General features: G+C 42.6%; 1 protein-coding gene across 1 annotated transcript; it reads right to left on the bottom strand.

The window, feature by feature from the left end:
* Positions 1-190: 190 nt before the first annotated feature.
* On the bottom strand, positions 191-19619 carry LOC135391041 (post-GPI attachment to proteins factor 6-like). The gene is made up of 12 exons (XM_064621117.1): positions 19514-19619; positions 17904-18069; positions 17632-17839; positions 15432-15559; positions 14402-14676; positions 11262-11575; positions 10005-10136; positions 9714-9919; positions 8413-8573; positions 7639-7817; positions 6058-6318; positions 191-5304 (listed from the first exon to the last, which is right to left on the bottom strand). The coding sequence occupies exons 1-12, from the start codon at positions 19617-19619 to the stop codon at positions 4942-4944; spliced, it is 2499 nt and encodes an 832-aa protein (XP_064477187.1). The 3' UTR covers positions 191-4941.
* Positions 19620-20050: the final 431 nt, after the last annotated feature.

A 20050-nucleotide genomic window follows, 5' to 3' on the forward strand; every position in this document is an offset into this window, starting at 1 on the left:
AGAGAATTTACTATCTCGGCAGTGCAAAAGAAAGTTTTCTTTTCTTTGTTTACAAGATCTTCTGACGGCAGTGAGAGGGGGGGGGGGGGGCGTTTACTGTGTGCTGACGTAATGTGGTGTATCAGCATAATGTTTGCGCGAAGTACTGGCAGGAGCACTTATGAAGTCAGTAACGACAAAGTAGACCCACTTGAAGCTCTACGAATGTGTAATTCCATTTGCAACTGCCACTGGTGTAAACATACATGTATTCTCACAAAAGGCCTTTGTCTCTTTTTCAACGGAAGTAAAACATAATATATGCTAGGAAACGCAAGCTGTAGTTGCACATAACCAACACTATTCCACACTCGAATTCCCAATGCGGTTCTGGGCAAGATGAAAAAAAAACTCAGCTGAATCAAGAAAGACCTGTTATAGCGCATACCACAGTTTGAAGCATGCGGCATCACAAAACTTCCGAACAGGAAAAAAACGCTGCTAAATACATACATTATATAAAATGAACACAATTTGAACACATGTGCACATCTCAACATTTGATTACAAGCTTCACTGCTAGCATGGCTTATGTACAAATTATCTACGTGACCTAATATACTGAAGCACAATATGCACACCACCTCCTTCAGTCTCGGCGAGTTACGCTTCCAAGTATGCCCATTGGAAATATACTACACACATAATGTTGACATTGGTATCTGCTTTTTGTTACTTTTAAACATATGCATGCCTAGCGTGGGTACAAAGTGTCCCGAATTCCCTTGAAAGTGGCAGAGGGCACTACATATTCTGCCAAAAGCGCAAGTTGTACGTATATGTATTCCCTTTGCTGATACAGGAATGCTGAAATGTAGCTGTAGATGCTGTCTCCCATGTTGAATCAGTGTATGCAAACATGATTGTAATACTGATATGTATCATTCAACTTAGCTTCATTAAACAAACTTGTTCAGTGCCACGATTATCTGTTCTGCAGTTAGAGCTATGTGGTGTTGAATTCTGAAAAGCAAATTAGATGTGGGAAAAATTAACAGAAATTAAGTGATTGTGCGTGCTTGTTGACCTTTATGCACTTAGCTAATGAATTATGTAGGTAATCAATAATGGGTATACAATTTTCTAGTGTTGCAGTGATAGAAGTAGCAGCCTCATCCTTTGAGTTGCACTTACTATGTTGATACTCCTTTCTTATTGACTAGAAAGTGTTTTTGTTATTGAAAGAAAGTGTGTGTGTGAAAGATTGCTTGGTGCACCAATAAAAACCTTTGTGCCATATTTTCAGGGTTTAAACATATAATCTAGCAAACTAGGAATAATGTGTTCCAGTATAAAATAGTGGTGCCTGACAGTATACTAATATAATCCACATTGTGGGAAAAGAGCTCACATCATTGTATAGTTTCATCTATGTAGTAAATAAATGTTAAAATTTTGTGATATCATCTAACACACCCATGATACAATACTACAATATAATTTCTGACTGAAGGACTAGAGAAGCAACAAACTTGAGCTTGCCACTTAACAACGAAGTAGACATAATTGCATGCAAGGTACTTAAAAAAAAAGCAACCACATGTCTCTTAACTCTATAATACTGACTGACTTATCAACATTTTGTACGTATAATACTGTCCATAAACACTCACGTACTACAAAATCCTCTCCACCAGCTTATGTGCACACCAGCACTGGTAAATGCAAGCTGAGTGCTAACGTGCAACAACACATGGGCATATGCAATGAATGGGAATATGGAACACTCAAGCGTGATTTGAAACTTACAAGCCTGACATGACCCCAAACTGGTCTAGCCTAAAAAAAAAGAATGTAGAACTCTACTGAATACTTTTGTTGTTGTTACTGGCTGTATAGTAGCATACTGGCAACACCTAACCCATTCAAAGCTATTCAACTTGCACTGTTGTGAGCAAATTTACATCATAAATATTACATAAATGTGTCACACTGTACCAGCATTTGTATGCACATTACGATGGCAAGAAAGTCATTGTACGCAGATGGATCACAACACTAAAGCACCTGTACAATCTCCAGAATCTAACACATTCACATTATTCACATTACATGGCAGTTTGAAACACTAACTTACTTCAAAAAATTATCAAAAAGTGCTGTTGAGCTCACTGTGGCCCAACAACACAGAAAACGAGCTGCAAATTGCATAAAAAAGTTTGAAACATGTCATAAACATGATATGTCACAACCAAACATATCATATTGTCAGCTGCACTTGTAAAGTATTCAAGCCCTTGAACATCACACAATACATAAAGCTACCGTGTTATAGGAACAGAGGTCTGAAGAGTAAACATATACCTAATCCTAATATACCTTAATGTCTGAATGAATCCTAATACTTAAATGTTTGTGGACTGTCAACATCAGCCTTGTGCTAAAAGTTTGTCTGGGAAATACAGGGCAGCTAGTTTGCGTTTGAGTTCAAGCAATTATTATGAGCCCGTAAACTTGAAAACTGTGTACCTCTGAGGACTGTACCAGACAGTTCACTCTATATATGGCAAAATAACTTGAATAAATATCTGTACAATAAAAATTCTGGGTAAAAGTCTCTTCTGCAATAGTTGCCAGCCTGTGACTTCTAAGTAGGGCACTGCAAGCTGTGCAAAAATATCTCAGCATTTTTTACTAATATGCACAAACTTTTGATAAAGGTATGCTGATAAGAAAGGCATTATACGACACCTGTTCTGTAAATCTACAGCTCAGCACAGTATAAAGTTGAGCATGAAACTTCATAATTGATACAATGTTGTGATGGATAACAAACCTTTGCATGGCACATCCAGTGCAGATTCTGACTAAAAAATGGATGTTCTGAAGCAAGAAACAGATAGATAGTCTGTAGGCAAAAAATTACTATGGTAAACGTATCTAGAAATGTAAGAACAACGCTAAAGTTTGGGCTGGGAATGTAGGTATACACAATGTAATAAGTAGTAGTAGTTAAACCGTGAGGTATAGGAGTCTGATGTTATTTCAGATAATGTTTGTGGTTTTGCATGGTACAGCACAGCGTAGTATGTGATATCAAACACGCAAAATGAAAAAAAAAATGCTCATAAGAATTCTTATAATTAGAGCTGTGCGAATAGCAAAATTTCCATTGCAAATAGTTTCCGAATATTTTACTTACACTGCGAATCAAATCTGAATAATTTCTTCAGATGGCAAATCAAATTCGAATAATCAGAAAAGGCCCAATTAGAATAATTTCGAATACCTAATGGCAAAATATTTTGTGGTGTTGTGCTCATAAGATGATGTTCTGCTCCAAACATGTGAGCCTTTTCAACCAGCATAACATATCGTGAGAGAAGGGTCCCTCTGTGTTGTGCATGGTAGACAGCAATAGTGGGATGCAATGCATTGAGAGTTAGTCAACATGTTCCATGCAGCCTGCTTTGTGTGCATCTCCTCATTTCTATGTTCACATTGTGAATTTCCTGTACTTTTTCTTTTTAGAAGCTGAACATATTTCCATCTCTTACTGAACATAACTCTCAGAGTTGGGAGTACATTTACTGGAACTTGCAATGCCTAGAGTATAATGTTGACCATGAGCTCATAGAATTTGTAGGCTTTAGAAACAGAATATTGTAAACGATGTAAGACGGGCTTCACCTAACGCTCGACAGTAATGAGGTGAAGCCGACTTGCAGAATGGAACAGCACATCAAACGAGCAATGGCAATACCGTGAAGTGGGCTTCACCTAACCAATGGATGTAATGAGGCGAAGCCCACTTGCAGAATGGCGATAACGATACCTCGCTTCAGTACTATTCGAAAAATATTCGAAAATTTTGAATACTGAAAACAGGTTGCGAATAGCATCAGATATTCGTTTCATGTTAGAAATTTCGAACATTCGCACAGCTCTACTTATAATGTATGCATTATGAATCTGTAACTGCGGAAATGTAATTTGTAAGCTTTCACTACTTTTGACAGTGTTAGTACTGACACTGCCAATTGTGCATGTGCTCAAATTGACTCAGTAGCTGTCTCCTGATTCTCCAAAGAACTGGCACATCTGCGAATCACAAGTGTACCGCTTGATTTTTCCTCCATTCTGCTGCACGGAGGTCATTAAATGCAGAGGATTTGCCATGGAAACAATGTTATATTGAATGTAGATTATCAAATGACATTATATTTAGAGCCCGAAGTTTTAGGGTTTTACCCGATTCTTCCCCAACTTTGCACCCCGAATTGAAGGTTGCCTGTTTAGGGTGAAACCCGATTTTTACCTGGCAAATTGCCCTCACTGGGATGTCTGTAGGAATGCATTAATTTACTACTTGTTTGGCAGAAAAATTCAGTTACATCACCATTTGTACCAAACCACTACTGTTAGTTGAGTAACTGAGCCCGATTTCACCCCGAATTTAGCGTACTGTAAGTTTTTTCACCCGAATTCGCATGAATTTAGTGCACATGTTTATTTACCCAATTTTTACCCCCCGAATTTAGAAAAAAATATTTCCTGAAAACTTCAGGCTCTAATTATATTACATCAAGAAGCAAAAGAAGCGGAATTCCCAATTTTGTTGCGCGGCAGAAGTTTGCGTCGAGGTCAAAACTGTGCAGAGACCTTTGCACGCATGTTGCTTTGTACGAAAATTTTCTACAACTGCGCACCCTACTTTGAAGTCGAGCAACAAACAAAAACGAAAAGGGGTAAATAGTAAATTAGTATATCGCGCACACAAAAATTTGTTCAACCAAAATATTTAAGACCTGCCTCCTTGTCTCGCAGAGCCTGGGGCAACTGGAACCTCGCCTGAGTTCACCACCAGCGGGCCAGCTTCATTGTTCCACCTCTGTCCGCTCCTTGGACAACGTCCAGTCCTATTGCCAACCTGCCCAGGTTTTTTACGCCCCACATCCTGTCTCACGTTCGTAGTCCCCTGATGAGCGACGTGAGGTCTGAATCCAGGCGGTAGTCGGCGATGTCCACCAGTTCGGCATCGTTGTTCAGCACAAGCTGCTGATCGTGTGCAGTCTGTGACACTGTGCTGACGCCACACTCTCCTTTGCAGTTAACCCTATGGTTCTGTTGCGCAGGAAGAAGAAACGTGATGGAGAGAGAGATCGCAATGTGCCAAGTGCTGTGGATGTATTTGTAGTTGTCTTCCGTTTCGACGAACGCGAACAGCGACAGGCCCGTAGCTGCGAGCAGTGTCCCGGGAAGCAGACTGGTGAGCCACCGTCGTTTGGAGGGGTAGCACGAACGACGGTGGCAACAATGGTGCGTCTGCAACGAATTCACGAGAGTACGACTTCTGTTAATAAACTTGTCTCGGTTGAGGGCAAATATGCGGGAGTGTTGTCCTGAGGGTAAGAGCCTTAAAGTGCCCACTACTGATATGTCTCACATCCCGAAAAAAAATTTTTTTCTTCTCAGTCTGATGTGAAAGTATCGTAAAATTAATTTCTAGTTGCGAGAAGTGTTACGTCGGGGTGTGTGCAATCTGCTACCTGTCTGGCAACATTGTTCATCTCGTGTCAATTTCTGCCTCGTCACCACTGCTGCTGGCATACTTCCGATGTGGGTCGGAGAGCGGAGACCAGAGAGGTGTACGTGCTGATACAGGGAGATAGATGCGAAATAATGTCCCTTGCTCTTGGAGAATCCAAAGCTACCAAGCTTGTTTTTTTTGCCGTAGTTTCTCACACCATGTGTGAAATAAATTCAATTCAAATTCAATTCAATTCAAGCTTGCGAGTTCTTTAGGCAATTTGCGGAAGCACGTAAAGTTCGTTGATTGCATTTAATTTAATAAAATAAATATCATATTTTTAGTCTGTAGCAACACTCTAAGAGTGCTGAACTAAAATGATGAGGTACATTAAAGTGCTAAGAAAAATGTTAAATACAAACGTGAATTACCAGCACCTTTTTGAGGCACGTCTCAAAATAACATGTTCTATCACAGCAAAAATGTTACGTCCCTTTTGTACACAAATTACAGCTTGTATCAGAAGAAAGTGGCGAAAGGAGACGTACCCAAGAGAGCATGAGAAGCGCGATTCCAAAAGCAGCCGGCACAACGAAGACCCACAGGCTTGTGCGTTGACACTGAACCCCGAGAGCAACCCCTAGAGCTCCCAGTACATGAGAGATAGATGTAAGCGTAGGTGGAAGCCCCGCCATTGCAACGAGGGTCACCCAGAACGAGAGCACGGCCGAGAAGAAGTCACAGAACTGAAGCACCTCGTAGCGCAAGAGGCAGAAGCCGAAGATCTCCACGTCGCACGCGTGGTAGAACTGTAAAGAGCGAGGAATAGAATTTACGACAAAATCTTGCGTCGAGAAACAAAAGTGAGCAATGCACTCTACACCATTCGTGTGACATCCATGGCTACACCACATGTTGCGGTACTAAAGCCGAAATCCCTTAACACACGCAACACGCTATTCTGTCGCCGTAGCCACTGTCGTGGCAGCAGCTAGCAACAAAACTAGATTTGCACAAGAAAAATGCATACTTTTCAATTGATAATGCGGCATATCAGTCTCAAATATAGTAAAATTTCGACGGAACTGCCGCAGGAAAATAAACGCAGAGAGAAATTTACACTACTATAATTTTGTTATGATACATACTATATGAGTAGAGCCTGAAGTTTTCGGGTAAAATATTTTTTTCTAAATTTTTTTTTTTTTTTTTTGGGGGGGGGGGGGTAAAAAATCAGCTAAATAAACATGTACTCTAAATTTATGTTAATTCGGGTGGAAAAACTTTCAGTATGCTATATTTGGGGAGAAATCAAGCTCAATTACTCAAGCTAACAGTACTGGTTTGAACGATGAAAGTTTATCTCTTGTAGTACTGGTTTGATACAAACTGCATTTTCTGCCAAACAAGATAGTGTACATTCCCACAGACGTCTCAGTGAGGGCAATTTGGTAAAAATCAGGTTTCACCCTAAAGAGGCAACCTTCAATTCGGGGTGCAAATTCGGGGAAGAATCGAGTTAAATCTTAAAACTTCAGGCTCTACATATGAGTCTGTGGTGGCGCTGTAGTTCTGTCCGTTACTACACAATGTGCAAGAGATTTTGGTCACATGAGATAACGATAGATTCAAGCGGCTGCTTCCCACCTACAAGTTCGAAATTTCATTTTAATGAAGTTCATTTGTCACCACACTACACTGTTGCCCCCACATCTCTATCCTTTATCATTCACTTCAGTTGCACGTTGCAAATCTAGCGAATTTTGGCAAGCGCTGGGCAATGGTCTTTGGCGTCCAGCAACAAATATCTATGTGAAGTAGATGCAAGATTCTGTAGCCGCGACAGAGCTTGCTTGTCGCTCGAGCGGTGGCGCCACCATCCAATTTGCCGCTTGTCGCGTGTTATGGGATCTGGGCTTTAGAAGAACGTGAAAGTAACGTGGCGTAAAATGGCATGTTTGCTTCGAGCCATATTTATTTGGTTTACAATAACTTCAATCACGTAACCGTTCAATCTATCTATTTGCTTCATATTTGCTCTGGTTATTGAATGACTATTTGCACAGCACTATGCTTTCCACATGTCCAACTCACAGCTGGCGTCATGCTCAGCAGCTACACGGACATACCGTAGAAAAGAACATGGTGACCCCGTAGACCACAGCCTCGGTGTAGAACTGCCTGCGAGTGGCTAGCACAATGGCCGGTAGGAAGAATAAGTTGCTCAGTGTGAGAAGCAATGTCTTCATGAGAAGCATGGGTGCAGGGGTAGCATGTCTGCTGTCAGTGCAGCCCCAGCCTCTCCAGCCTAGAAGAAAACACGTGGCTCCATCAAGGAAGTACACTCGAAGGCCAGAAAGGATGTGAACTCAAGAGTAGTGGTGTAGCTCTCAGTGGGTGTTAGCCAGGGTTTGTACAGATAACCTGGAAAATGTTTCGAGGGTTTTCAAGAATCTGTGTGGGACCTTTTAGGGATCTCTAGAGCCTAGACGTGACTGCCCCTTTAATACACTCACTTCATAGCAATGTCACTAGGTGTCATTACGGTATCTTTCAACAAAATTGCGTGGTAAGGACACGGACGCGTTTGGGCACACACAGACAATGTTTTTAGGAAGACTAGTCAGATGACGCTAAAATTATATTTGAAGGCAGTAGACGTAGGAGAAGATGAAAGGGATAGTTTAAGTTCTGTTCATTAAGTGACAGCGTACTCCCAGTATTGAAGGGTTTGCAAGGGCAGCTCCAAATTAGGGGGCATCCAAGGTCTTTGAAATATGGTGTTTGAGATTCAAGGGTTTTCAAGTGTTCCCGAGGGTTTTCGGGGCCATCTACGAACGCTGGCTGTAGCTCTCACACGAGCATATTAAATATACATATTTTAATTTGGTCTCCCGTCATACCTCCCACGCAGTGGCAAGAACTGAAGTAAAACTGTCGGAAGTGGCTTTCCTGGCAGTACCCGTGCTGTCCGCAGGGCGAACCTTCAAACATGCAGGGCTGCAGGCGGATGCGCAAGTCCACTATGGTTTGTTCTAGCTCGCAATGCACTGGTGACGGCGCACTGAAATGTCAAAGAACGGAAGAGGTTGTCACTGTCGCTGTAAATGGTCATTCGAAATAAATTCAATTCTTATTTTTATGGTGCTCATAAACAGCCATAGCCTGAGCTAGGCAGTTATGCTAGAGCAGGGGTTCTCAAACTTTGTCGAGTCAAGGAACCCCATACATTCTTTGGCACAGCGAGGACCCCCCCCCCTCCCAACTTGCAATGTGCCTGCAGGGGACATGATAAAACTTACTTTGCGAGACAATGAAGAAAACTGACAGTTCTGCCCACGTTCATAAAACCGTTCACTAAAATCTCAGCAGAAACAACACATTGCGGATTCTTTTCGTGAAACATGAATCCATAGATAGAGGTGGGCACAGATAAGACTCACAGTATTGGCATCCGCACGGTACCCGAGCTTGTAACATACTCATCAGCGCCGGTTTAAATATGTGCAACCACATCCGCACAGATATTGAATATGTCTACACATCCGCAGTTATTGTGTTTGTCAGAGAAAAAAATCTTAACGATGAAAATGTTATGTTACAAACGTTTTTAGCATACAACCTTCCAAAGGAATATATTGTCATCCGCAGAACACTGTCCAATAGTTAAAGGCACAGCAGTTAATAAGCAGAAAATAGATGTTGAAGGCAAAGCAATGCAAGCGATGCCACACTTCGACACCATTCTCAATCGACTACATGCTCTCAATTATGGCTCCTCCTTTGGCGACATCGGCAGAGATACCAATGCTCACACATGGATAAAACTAGGATAGTTGTGGGCACTGCAGAGGCATGCTGTTTTATTCGCCTTTAATCCGCGCAGATTTCAAAACATTATTATTTCTGTCCGCGATGGATCGAGGACATCCCACAGACCCGCAAATATAACTTACACACATGTACACCTCTACCCATAGTAAATGTACTCTTCGCAGTACAAATGACAAACCCCACATGCAACGACACAATGTAATAACTACATTACACATGTGTACAGGCCCTGCAAGATAACACCAACAACAACAACAACCTTATTTTGAAGATTAGGATTGCAAATCCTCATCTTCAGACATTGCGAGACATTGCAAAACCAAGTTTGGGAACCCCTAGTGCTAGAGATCAAAGTAGGCTATATCATTACCCGGAGTGATTGTAGCAAGACACAGTGAAAGAAAGAAACCATGTGCCCGGTTCTGGGTACGGAAAATATTTCGCTTCCATCCAGCTACCGTTTGTAGAGAGAGTGAGCGATAGGTCGGCCGGACACTGCACTTGACCCAATATGAAGGGAGGGGGTCTCGCATGATGAACACAGATGTTGACAACCACTACTTGTGACGTTAAGTTCTGCAATGAAAAAAACACACCTTCATGCGTAAGCATGGAACGATAGCCAATCAAGGCACGATGGTGGACATCACGTGGCACTTACCTTGGCCAGGCTGTCTAGGTGGATCTTTGTCTGCAATGTGCCACCAATATCAACGAAGGGTTCCAAATTCAATTTAACTAAGACAGGGAATAAATCTGTCAGTCCTAGCCACGATGAAAACCATTCTGGTCCCTGAAAATTGAGAATTTCAGAAGATCAATAGCCAGGGAGTAGTGGTACTCTTGTACATGGAGCACGTGATACGTTTAAAGGAACCCAGAAAGCCATCCAAAAGAATTTGTTTCTGGCGAATTACGAAAGGATGTAACTTGACGTGACGACTAACGCAAAAAAATCCTCTGTGCGCAGTATTTTCCTTGGAATAAAGCGCCCCGGAAACATCGACGTGCCCGTTCCCGCCAGACTCGCTCTGCAGGCTGAAACGAGGAGGAGGAGGATTGTGATGTCATCAGGGTTATAAGAAACATTGCGCTCCAACTGGGGCGGCGCTTTTTGCTCTTTTTTTTTTCTTTTTTGTTTCTACTTCCAGTTCTCTCTCTGTGTAGCAGACGACGCTTCTCCAAAGAAGCAAACCAGTTAGCGGGTTGCACCGCAACGACATCGAAGCGACTCTGGTGGCTAGTTGCTAGCATTGCCACCGTTGCTCGTGGTCACAATTTTCAAAATCGAATTTCACAATATGTATGCATCTGTCGAGTGAATCACTTCACATGGTGCGATTTAGCTAGAGATGCGAGGCCCCGGAAAAAAAAATTGAAATTTTTGGGGGAAAACCAGTCTTTTTCAGTTTTTTTCCTCGTCTCCGGAAAAATTGCCCAAAATTTCCAGGAGACAAAATTCAAAAATATAAAGTTTCGTGCCTTCGATGCCAACCCTCCAACAGTGCCTTAGATGCCTCTAATCCGCCAATAACCACCAACTTAGAGCTCCAATTGGCCGTTCCAAGCGATCGCCGTCGCGTTCACATAATGTCGGAGTTCTGGTTGGAGTGGACAGGTTGTTCTAATTACCTATCGCTGAGTAGAGAGCAGTCTCATGGGATGCCCTGCTCTACATTTATGCGTAGAGGATGAACACTACTAAAGCTTCTACCTCATTGTATGCTGTGATTTGGCCGGCAATACTACGACCCGAAAAACGTTTTTTTCGAGCGATTCAAAATTTCCGGAAATTTTGCATCTCTAGATCTAGCAGTCAGGTTAGCAGCATGGTTAGAAAAAAAAAATGGTCGTAACTGAAGCGCTTTCTGTGCTCCTTTCACAAATCCTTACTGCAATTCATGGTTGCCCAGCGTACCTGCACTAGAAATGAATCGAGGAAGTCCTGCGCATGTTTGATACGTGTCAGTGGGATAACGGGCAGACATCCACGCATTCCTGCAAGGATGCTATCTTCTCCCAGTATCTCTTTCACAAAATGAGCCTGAGGGGCGCTGCCACCGGATATGGCACCAACGGTTGTCTCTGGCTTTTCTTCGTGCAGTTGCGTGACAGCCGACAGGGTGTTGGTCTTGTTTGTAGTTTCGTTTCCCATGGTAACGTTGTCGTCCGCACCTGGCAGGTGCCTCGGCCTCCGAGATTTGTGCGGCAGGTGCCATAGGGTAGGACAATCTAGTAAATGTAAAATGTTGGTCACGGAAATATGTTAACCATTTCAATAAGACCTTGAAAAAAATATAGTAGGGACATAGTTAACTGCATCCCCGAACTAAACTTGCTTCGATTTATTTTTTTTTGTTGTAGAAAAGTAGAAGATCCAGCAAACAGGTAGAAATATTAATGGAAGAGGCTCACTCTGACGACGATATTCCCTTCACATTTTATTTATTTATTTATTTTTTGTCTGTTAAAATATGGTCTTCCGTGCGAACCCGAGGTTCAGCCAGCAATTCTATAGTGACGCCTTATGCCTAGCAGTCTCATCTTTTTTTTAAAATCTAATCATCGCTTAAACCGTTGCCTTCCGCTGCCACATTGCCACTATGTTCCTGTTTGTCAGGATTTCTGGCATACAAACACTTTTTCGAAAGAACATGTGGTCATCAAAGAAAAGAAAAAAGCCCATCATTGGAGCAGGTGTCCATCACGGGGAGAAGAAAAAGAATGAAACCTCGGCTGTTTAGAAAAGACACCTAGTAATCGCATTTCCTTGGAAATTCACTTAACCGCTGTAGAGATACTTATTTTACTGTTCATTCCACCATGTCACCCCTAGTGCCAATGTCAACGCTTCAAATACAGTTAGATAAAATATCTGAACTAAGGAGAATGGGAGAAAACTGCTGGACCCCATATTTGAAAAAGAAAGGAAAAGGCTGTGCAAACATTAATTTTAGAACTGTAGCAATTTTTTCAGTGAATAGTGATATATGAGGACCTAGCACAAATACTGCACAGATACAGACAGCTTACGGACATGAGGTATGCATCGAGTTCTTCGTTTTCGGGTTCAACCCGATTTTTCGCGATAGTTCACCCCGAACAAGTTTTCAAGAATTTGGGTAAAACCTGGTATGTGCCCGAAATCCTTGCGGTCCTTCAACTTGTCGTTTTAAGTACAGTGAAACCCGCGTATAACGATATTGACGGTAATCGCGAATTCCATCGTTATACGGGGTACATCGTTAAACGAGGGCTGACCTAAATGACCGCGTCCGCAAAAAGTCGCGCGCCACCCCGCGTGTAGCAAAAGAAACAGATGCTAAAAAAAAAAAAAGAAATAACGCGAAGCTGTGTGACATCGCAATGGCTTGGGAAAACAGCGATCAGAACTCGTGGAGGGAACCAGACAACATAGCAGGACAACTTCTGGCAACACTACACCGTCACCATTCCGCAAGTCGGCGTCACCTAACGCCTGCGTGCTCTAGGAGAAGCTCGCTTTAGAACACTGTCGCGCGACTTGCGGGTGGAAAGCACGTGCTAGGCCTTTTGAATCATCTCGCGAATTTGAGCAGCATTGGCCAAATACGGAGACATAAAAGCGTTACCACCTACCTCTTTCACTGACAGTACTGGAAAATGAACAGTCGCTGTCTATTTTCTTGCCTCAATTTTTATTTTGGTTTAATTCTGTTGATGTGAATTTCGGATGATACGAATTTTTTCCGCTACCCCGTGAGATTCGTAGCATCGAGGCTTATCGAGACTTATCGCGGCGAAAATCGCCGCGTGATTACGCGTACGGGACAGCGTCCAACATCGTTATACGAATACTCGGAACCGCGGTCTCCATCGCTGTGCGCGGGTCGTTTCCCCATAGAACCAATGTATATTTTGACGGTAAAATCATGAACCATCGTTTTACGAGGGATATCGTTATACGCGATATCGCTATGCGCGGGTTTTACTGTATACTGTTGGAAAAGTGAATCGTAATATTGGCAAAGGGAGCCATTTGTGACAATGTGTTTGTCCTCCTTTTATAACCCCCCCCCCCCCCCCCCCCCCCCCCCCCCCCCCCCCCCCCCCCCCCCCCCCCCCCTGTAGGATTCAAAGGCGAGCTTTTGTGGAGCTCGGGTAAGTGTTCGAACACCGTGGTCATTCACTACCCCAGTTCCGAGCAGAAATATAAAGATTCTTGTTTCTCGTCCCAGCGTCCCAGCAGTGGTGTTTCGTATGTCTTTCGTTTCACCCCAAAATTCTGCAATGACACATGAAACAGAGATCGTAGCGCCCGACTTCTCCCCGAATTCTCGTGTGTAAATAGCACCCGATCCCCCTCCCTCCTGAATTTAAAAAGTCATGAAACCCGAAAACGAAGAACCCTATGTGTGCATAAGGGTGCACAGGGTATGCACAAGGAGACCATGTCAAGCTACTACCTTGTAGCTTTTGCCTGTATCTCCTACTGCAAGCACTTGGTGAAGTAAACGCAATTATTATTATTATATAAGAATGCCACTAACTTTGTTTTATACCCTCCATTTTTGCATTTTGGGGCTTACGAGTGCTGCTTTGGAACTATTCAAATATATCCTGCTTGGACACCACTCCAATTGTGAAATTAAAATTGAATGTACAATTCTTTGCTTCAGTATTCAGAGAACCTGAATATTCACACAACCCTAAAAAAGGTTTTTTGCAGGCTAGGAATGCTCTCAAGGCAATCATTTGTTGTTCATCCATCACTCAGACGTACACTGAAGCCATTGCGATCCAAGTACAGTCAAACTCCTTTAAAAAGAAACTCAGGGGTCAGCAAAAATAATTTGCAGTAAAGGTATTTTCGTTAAAAAGGACGTCCATTATTGGACCTATAGGGCTCCAGCGGGACCGCAAAAAAATTTTGCTGTAGTGGTATTTTCGTTAAAAAGGTGTTCGCTATAAAGGAGTTTGACTGTAGAAGGATTGGTTATGTCTGGTGTACAGAAAGTCTGTGCTGCATAACATTTTCGAAAAGTACCCAATTACAGTGTACATAGCACGCTACTTTACCTTTTGCTTCAACGGTAATAGAGTAACCCATGTGCTTTTCCGAATCCACAATGATGTAATAGTAGACCTCTGCTTCCGGTTGATGTATGACCCTGGAGAATCGCAGTCCCGTTGTGTTTGCATCTTCCGCAAACGGCAGCGCTTGAGCACGAACACCAAACATCTGAACACAGTGCTGCACGTCGAGCGGACCCGTGCTCGTGTGGTTTGACGAAAGATTTGTGCACGACGAAATCTTGATTTCAAGTTGCCAGGTGCCGTCTGGCGCGTACACCCTGGGTGTCAATTAAAAAGTAGGCCCGGCATAGTTAGGAAAGAGGAAGGGATAGTGTGAAGAGACCAGCCGATCACAACTTGCTTCGTGCACATTAGATGGACACACACATACTGCAAGGTGTCCCGACTTAACACGTACCAAGGTTTTAAAAGAGACGCTCTACACGAATGATGCCAACTGGTTGTGGTTAGAAGTCCCGGGTCGTACTCGTCAGTATTTTTTTTTTTTTCATTCTGCCTTTTTTCATTAATTAGGTTAATTAGCTAACTTTTGAAGTCTCAACCACACTAAAATTAAAATATTAATGAACAAATAAAATAAAATGAGGCAAAAATAAATTAAAAGTAAAATAAAAGACGTGTTGAAAGAAAGTTGTAGGAAGGCCTTGAGGGAGACACAACCGAGACGTTTTCAACATGGTATGCCTCATGTGATCAAAAATATTTCTTTATTTTTACTTTCAATTTTAAATGTTCTTTAAAAGGTATCACATGACAATGTACCCTAAAATCGTAGGGTACATAGTGATGGGGTATTTTTTTTGTCCGTGTGTTTCTGTGCGTGTATACCTAACTAGCAGACTGTAGAATGATAAAACTACTGCGACTATTATTAATTAATTAATTAATAATAGTCACAATAGTTTTATAATTCTACAATCTTAATTTAATTTAGTTTTAATTTTAATTTAGGTTTAATTTAATTTTAGCTTAATTAATTAATTATAAAACTACCAAAGACAGTGAAACTTACTTAAATAGGTACTGCTGTGAGGGGGTTGTAATGTTGAACGGAGACCCAGCGTTCAGCAAGAAGATGTTAGGCTCGTGAGTCCAAGCAGCCATGCTTCCCAAACTGTACTGGCAGTTATGACGTATTCCCTTAAAAGAGCAGATGCAAATAATGTTTTATCAGACAAGCAGCTAGTGGAAACATGATGCCTTTAAAGCACATAAAGCAAAAGTCCAGATCAAAACTAAACCAGAAAATTTTGGTGAACTCTCTTCGGTGGAGTGTTCCGCAAGGTTTCAAGCATAAAGTCTATTTTGGTGAATTTTAATTTTACTTAACTTTATTAAATCAGATCCTTAATGAATAACATTGGATTAATTATGTTCATTTAATTAATTTACTCCTACACAAAATCATGAAATGTCTTAAGTGAATGACCACATAAATGAACTGGAAAAAAAAAAGAGAAAAACTTAAATTCTACATCAAAGAACTGTCAATCACACAATTCTTTATGATATTTCAAACCGACACATGAAATAGGAAATTTTGCAGCGGATTTCTTTTATAGTTGCACTTCAATACCATCCCGGCCCGTTACCCGAATGCTACGCCCCCTTGATGTATAAAAGAGCGGGGACGACCACCTAGACCGCATTCTGATGATGGAATCCGGATGGATTCCGAAACGTCAATTTTATTCACTGTTTTTAATTGTTGTGAGCCGGTGTGAATTTCGGTAATTAAAGATGTATGTTCCCGGCCTTTGGTCAATCTTTAACTTCAATACCAGTTGTTCCCGGCCTTTGGTCAATCTTTAACTTCAATACCAGTTGTGTTCTGCTCATGGTTAGTAGCCTCCAGGTTTTGCTCTGTGAAACATGAGAGTCAGAGATTCCAACCAAAATTTATTTTCGCCTCTATTTCAGTTGCACGCCTGTGACATCTGCAATACTGCTCACAGTGATTAGATTGTGTACTCATGATAAGATGGTGTACTCATGATAAGATGGGCTGTGATATTAATACTAAGGCTCTGTAAACAGAGACCAATTACATGGACCAACATTGACCAATGGCTAGCTGTTGTGATATGTTTTTCGCATGCACCAACATGAAGTTAACATTTGCCTTTGCCCTGCATGTGGGGTTTTAGTTAGCAGATGATCAATGACTAATATATTTCATTCAAAGTTACTATTTCTTGCTTTATGTGCAAACTGTCAAAGTAACCAAAGATGCATCACTAGATAATTTTTAGTGAGGCTCTGTCATTTTCCAGAGGAGCTTTGACAACAATATCATTGAATGCAAATCATTACATAACTTCTTTTAAACCTCTTATTTCTGGAAAGACAAGCAACTGGCAGAAGGAACTAGAAGAAAGTTACTGGAACAAGAAAATGGGAAGCAAAAGAGTGAAATCACGATGGCTTGCCTGCACAAATGCTTAAGAAATTCTTCAGTGCAGACCTCATCTGCTTTGCTACTGCTCTATGAACGAGGACAGTAGCATGTGGCAGAAGCACTACCTAAGCTACGGAGGGCACCACTGAAGAGTTCCCTCAACGTTTGTGCAAGTGGGCCATGATCTCATGGACGAAAATCTTCCTGGGTCTTCATGTCTTCAGAATCCCACCAAAATTGTGCCAGTGCCATCCATGTGTCCCACATTGTATTCTTCAAAAATATTGTTTCTCTATGCGATGCAGAAGTATAATAAAATTAATTACTAGTTCGAAGAAGTATGACATCATGATGTACACAACCCATCACCCAATCGGCAACATTGCTTCTCCAAGGATGATTTCAGTCTCCTCACTACAGCTGCCAGCGGTCCTCCAATGTGAGGTACAGAGAAGCCCAAGAGCAAGAGGCCCAAGCAGCGCTACATCTTGGCCCGATATTGGGCCAATATCGGCCAAGTATTGCCAATATCCAGCCAATACTGGGCCAGGATAATGCGCTGCTTGGGTGGGAACACTGTCTGTAGGAGACAGACACAGAAGCCGTCGACGACATCATCTGCTGTGGGATATTCCAAAACTGAAATTTTGCACGTTGCTTTGAAAATTTGTAGAAGCACAAAATGTTCACCGACAGCATTTACGACATATTTCGCATGCTGTCCTTGAGCGAAGTTGATTTATAATACAAAATTAAAGGAATAGTCCCTAGGGCCTTTAACCGGTAACGATACCAACGGGTCATGCCGCCTTACCTGCTGTTTAATCTCGTGGCTGAGATCAGCAAGAAATGCCACCACAAACCAGCTGCCGGGCAGGGGATTTATGACGTGCAGTTCCGGCATCTCAGTCGGCTGGAACCTGGATTCCGTCCGTAGGTGTGACGCCCCCGGGGTGTGAACGTTCGGCGGGAAGCTGCTGTTGTCGGGCGACACAACGGGGTAGCTGCCGTGCCGAAGGTAGCTGTTTTTCCAAATCGGGTTTGGATTAAATCGTGCCGGAGCGGAGTACCCAACGTTTCGCTTACATGTGGACGGGCCTGGCGACGCAACTCCTGTCATCCATGAAGGCGACAAACTGCCAGGCGGCGCGCGACGTCTGGGCGGGGACGGTGAAGTGGAAAATGGCGACATCGCTGAAGGCGCGGAAGGGCCGTAGAAGGCTCTCCTGATATGCGTCCGAGGGTGTGTACACTACGTGAAAGGAGAGGGCGAAAACTGAAATGTCAGCACAGTCACTCAAAACGTTCGCTAGCGTTCTGAATATTACGCGCGCGATCTTACTCTCTCTTATTGACGCGATCTTACTCTGCCTGTGACAATTAGCCCCGAGTTATGTCGAATAAACGCAAACGGCAGTTACTTGCGTCTTGGTCTGCATATGCATGTTACACCAATACAGGCATGACATACCTAAGGTTCCAAGGATTTTGTAGTTAAATCAGCAAAACTCGGGGGTGTTTACCTGTGTTTTTAGTTGCACCGCATACACTGAGGTGCCTCAACCCCCCCCCCCCCCTTTATCTATCCATGCCACGGGTGGGCGTTTCTGGAATTTTCTTGACAATGGATCATTCAGTCACATGAGGCGGCCAGAAAATGCACAATGCAACAGTTGTCCGCAGCGGCGTAGCAGAAAAATATTTAGGGAGGAGTTCTATGGGGACTTTACATGAGGGAGGAGAATTCCCACTTGTTTCCCTCTCCCAAATGCACCGGGGGGGGGGGGGGGGGGGGAGGGGGGGGGGGCTTGAGCCCCCAGAACCCCCTCTGGCTACGCCAGTGGTCATCTGCTTGTTTCCCCAGGTTTCCCGAGTAACCACCCAGAAGTGTTTGGATTTACTGATACATGTATAACCTGTTTTATGAATGTGTATGAGAAACGTAGACGTGTTATTAGTAGCCATCACGCAGTACAAAAACACAGACACGACAGGCGGAAGCTCACTGCTGTATGAAGGGTCGTTTTTCAGAACACTTTTTCCTAGGTCCCGTTGAACTTTTATATATATATTTTTTTTTCCACTCTGTAAGGACTTCAATAGTTTTGCATTTTTATTATCGTAATAAACATGAAAACTGTACCCTTTTTTATACCAAGTGCTGCCATCTCAGACGCAATAACGAATGCCACTATACAAACATAAACAATCACGCTGTCTGCACGACCAAAACCAAAGCGATAACGGCAAAACACGCGGTGCTTTCCATAATGCACGTGCACTCCTTCTCTCATTTCTGTCTCACGAACAAAAACGCGTAGGCGCAGAAAAAGAAGAAAGTGAAAGAGAGCTATAAAATACGTCTGCAATGACATGTACGGTTGTCCTCTTTTTTACGAGTCGATAGAGAGTCAGTTGGTTACAAGATGGTGTTAAATGAGAGTGTATGCTTTACAACTTTACATAACGGAAAAATTTCGTTGATAACAGTTCTCACAACTTCAAGAGATGCTGCAGCGATCAGTGCATAAGAGAATACCCAAATCGGTGAAACATGCTTGAGTTGGAATCTATTTTCTACTCTGCACAATGTAAACAGCTGCTGTTTACTGCCAATCAAAGGTAGGTATCACCAAGGAACTGAGAAGTTCCATAAAATTAACCTCTCTTGGATGCTTATAGAAGTCGCAACTTACCAAGTGAACTGCTTAAATGGGTTGTTTGGAGGAGAAACCAGAGAAGTCCAGTAACGGAACAGCTGTTCGCCATTTTCTCGCCTCTCCTCCTCCGCCTCCTCCTCATCAAACGCGGAAACACCTGCTATCACCAGGGGGGTAAAACTGAAACCGAAACCAGTGGTCTCTGCGAGAGCGATAAACGGCTCTGTAATAGATCGTAACGTTTATCGCAATGACAGCCTCGTAGCATTTATGATCAACTTGCGATTAGGTTTCACTTGTAAAAGTAGCAGTTACATTGCGCTTCCTGTAAAAATATGCCCAAAGTTGTGCGAGAAAATCCACCTCATCAAGCTCGCCATAGAAGAGCTGCATTTTACCACCGAATAAATGCTACTGAGTTTTTGTTGCTAGTTTCCACAACTCCTTCAGATACGCTCGGCCTCACTAGCAAGCGTGGTGAAGCCGCCAATGGTTGCCATGGTGATATCTCCGATACAGAGAGAATCTAGTAACCTAGACTGTTTTTCTTCTTGTTTTTCTTCTTCATTCCAC

Source organism: Ornithodoros turicata, chromosome 4 (genome assembly GCF_037126465.1).
Source record: "Ornithodoros turicata isolate Travis chromosome 4, ASM3712646v1, whole genome shotgun sequence".
NCBI classification, from domain to species: Eukaryota; Metazoa; Arthropoda; class Arachnida; order Ixodida; family Argasidae; genus Ornithodoros; species Ornithodoros turicata.

Bases quoted from the DNA above. Each gene is read 5' to 3' on its own strand.
- LOC135391041 (XM_064621117.1), bottom strand. From the start codon at position 19,619: ATGAGGAGGAGGCGGAGGAGGAGAGGCGAGAAAATGGCGAACAGCTGT. The intron at 18,070-19,513 runs GTAAGTTGCGAC...CCTTTCACGTAG, and splicing joins CCATTTAAGCAGTTCACTTG to TGTACACACCCTCGGACGCA. The intron at 6,319-7,638 runs GTATGTCCGTGT...CGCTCTTTACAG, and splicing joins TCACCATGTTCTTTTCTACG to TTCTACCACGCGTGCGACGT.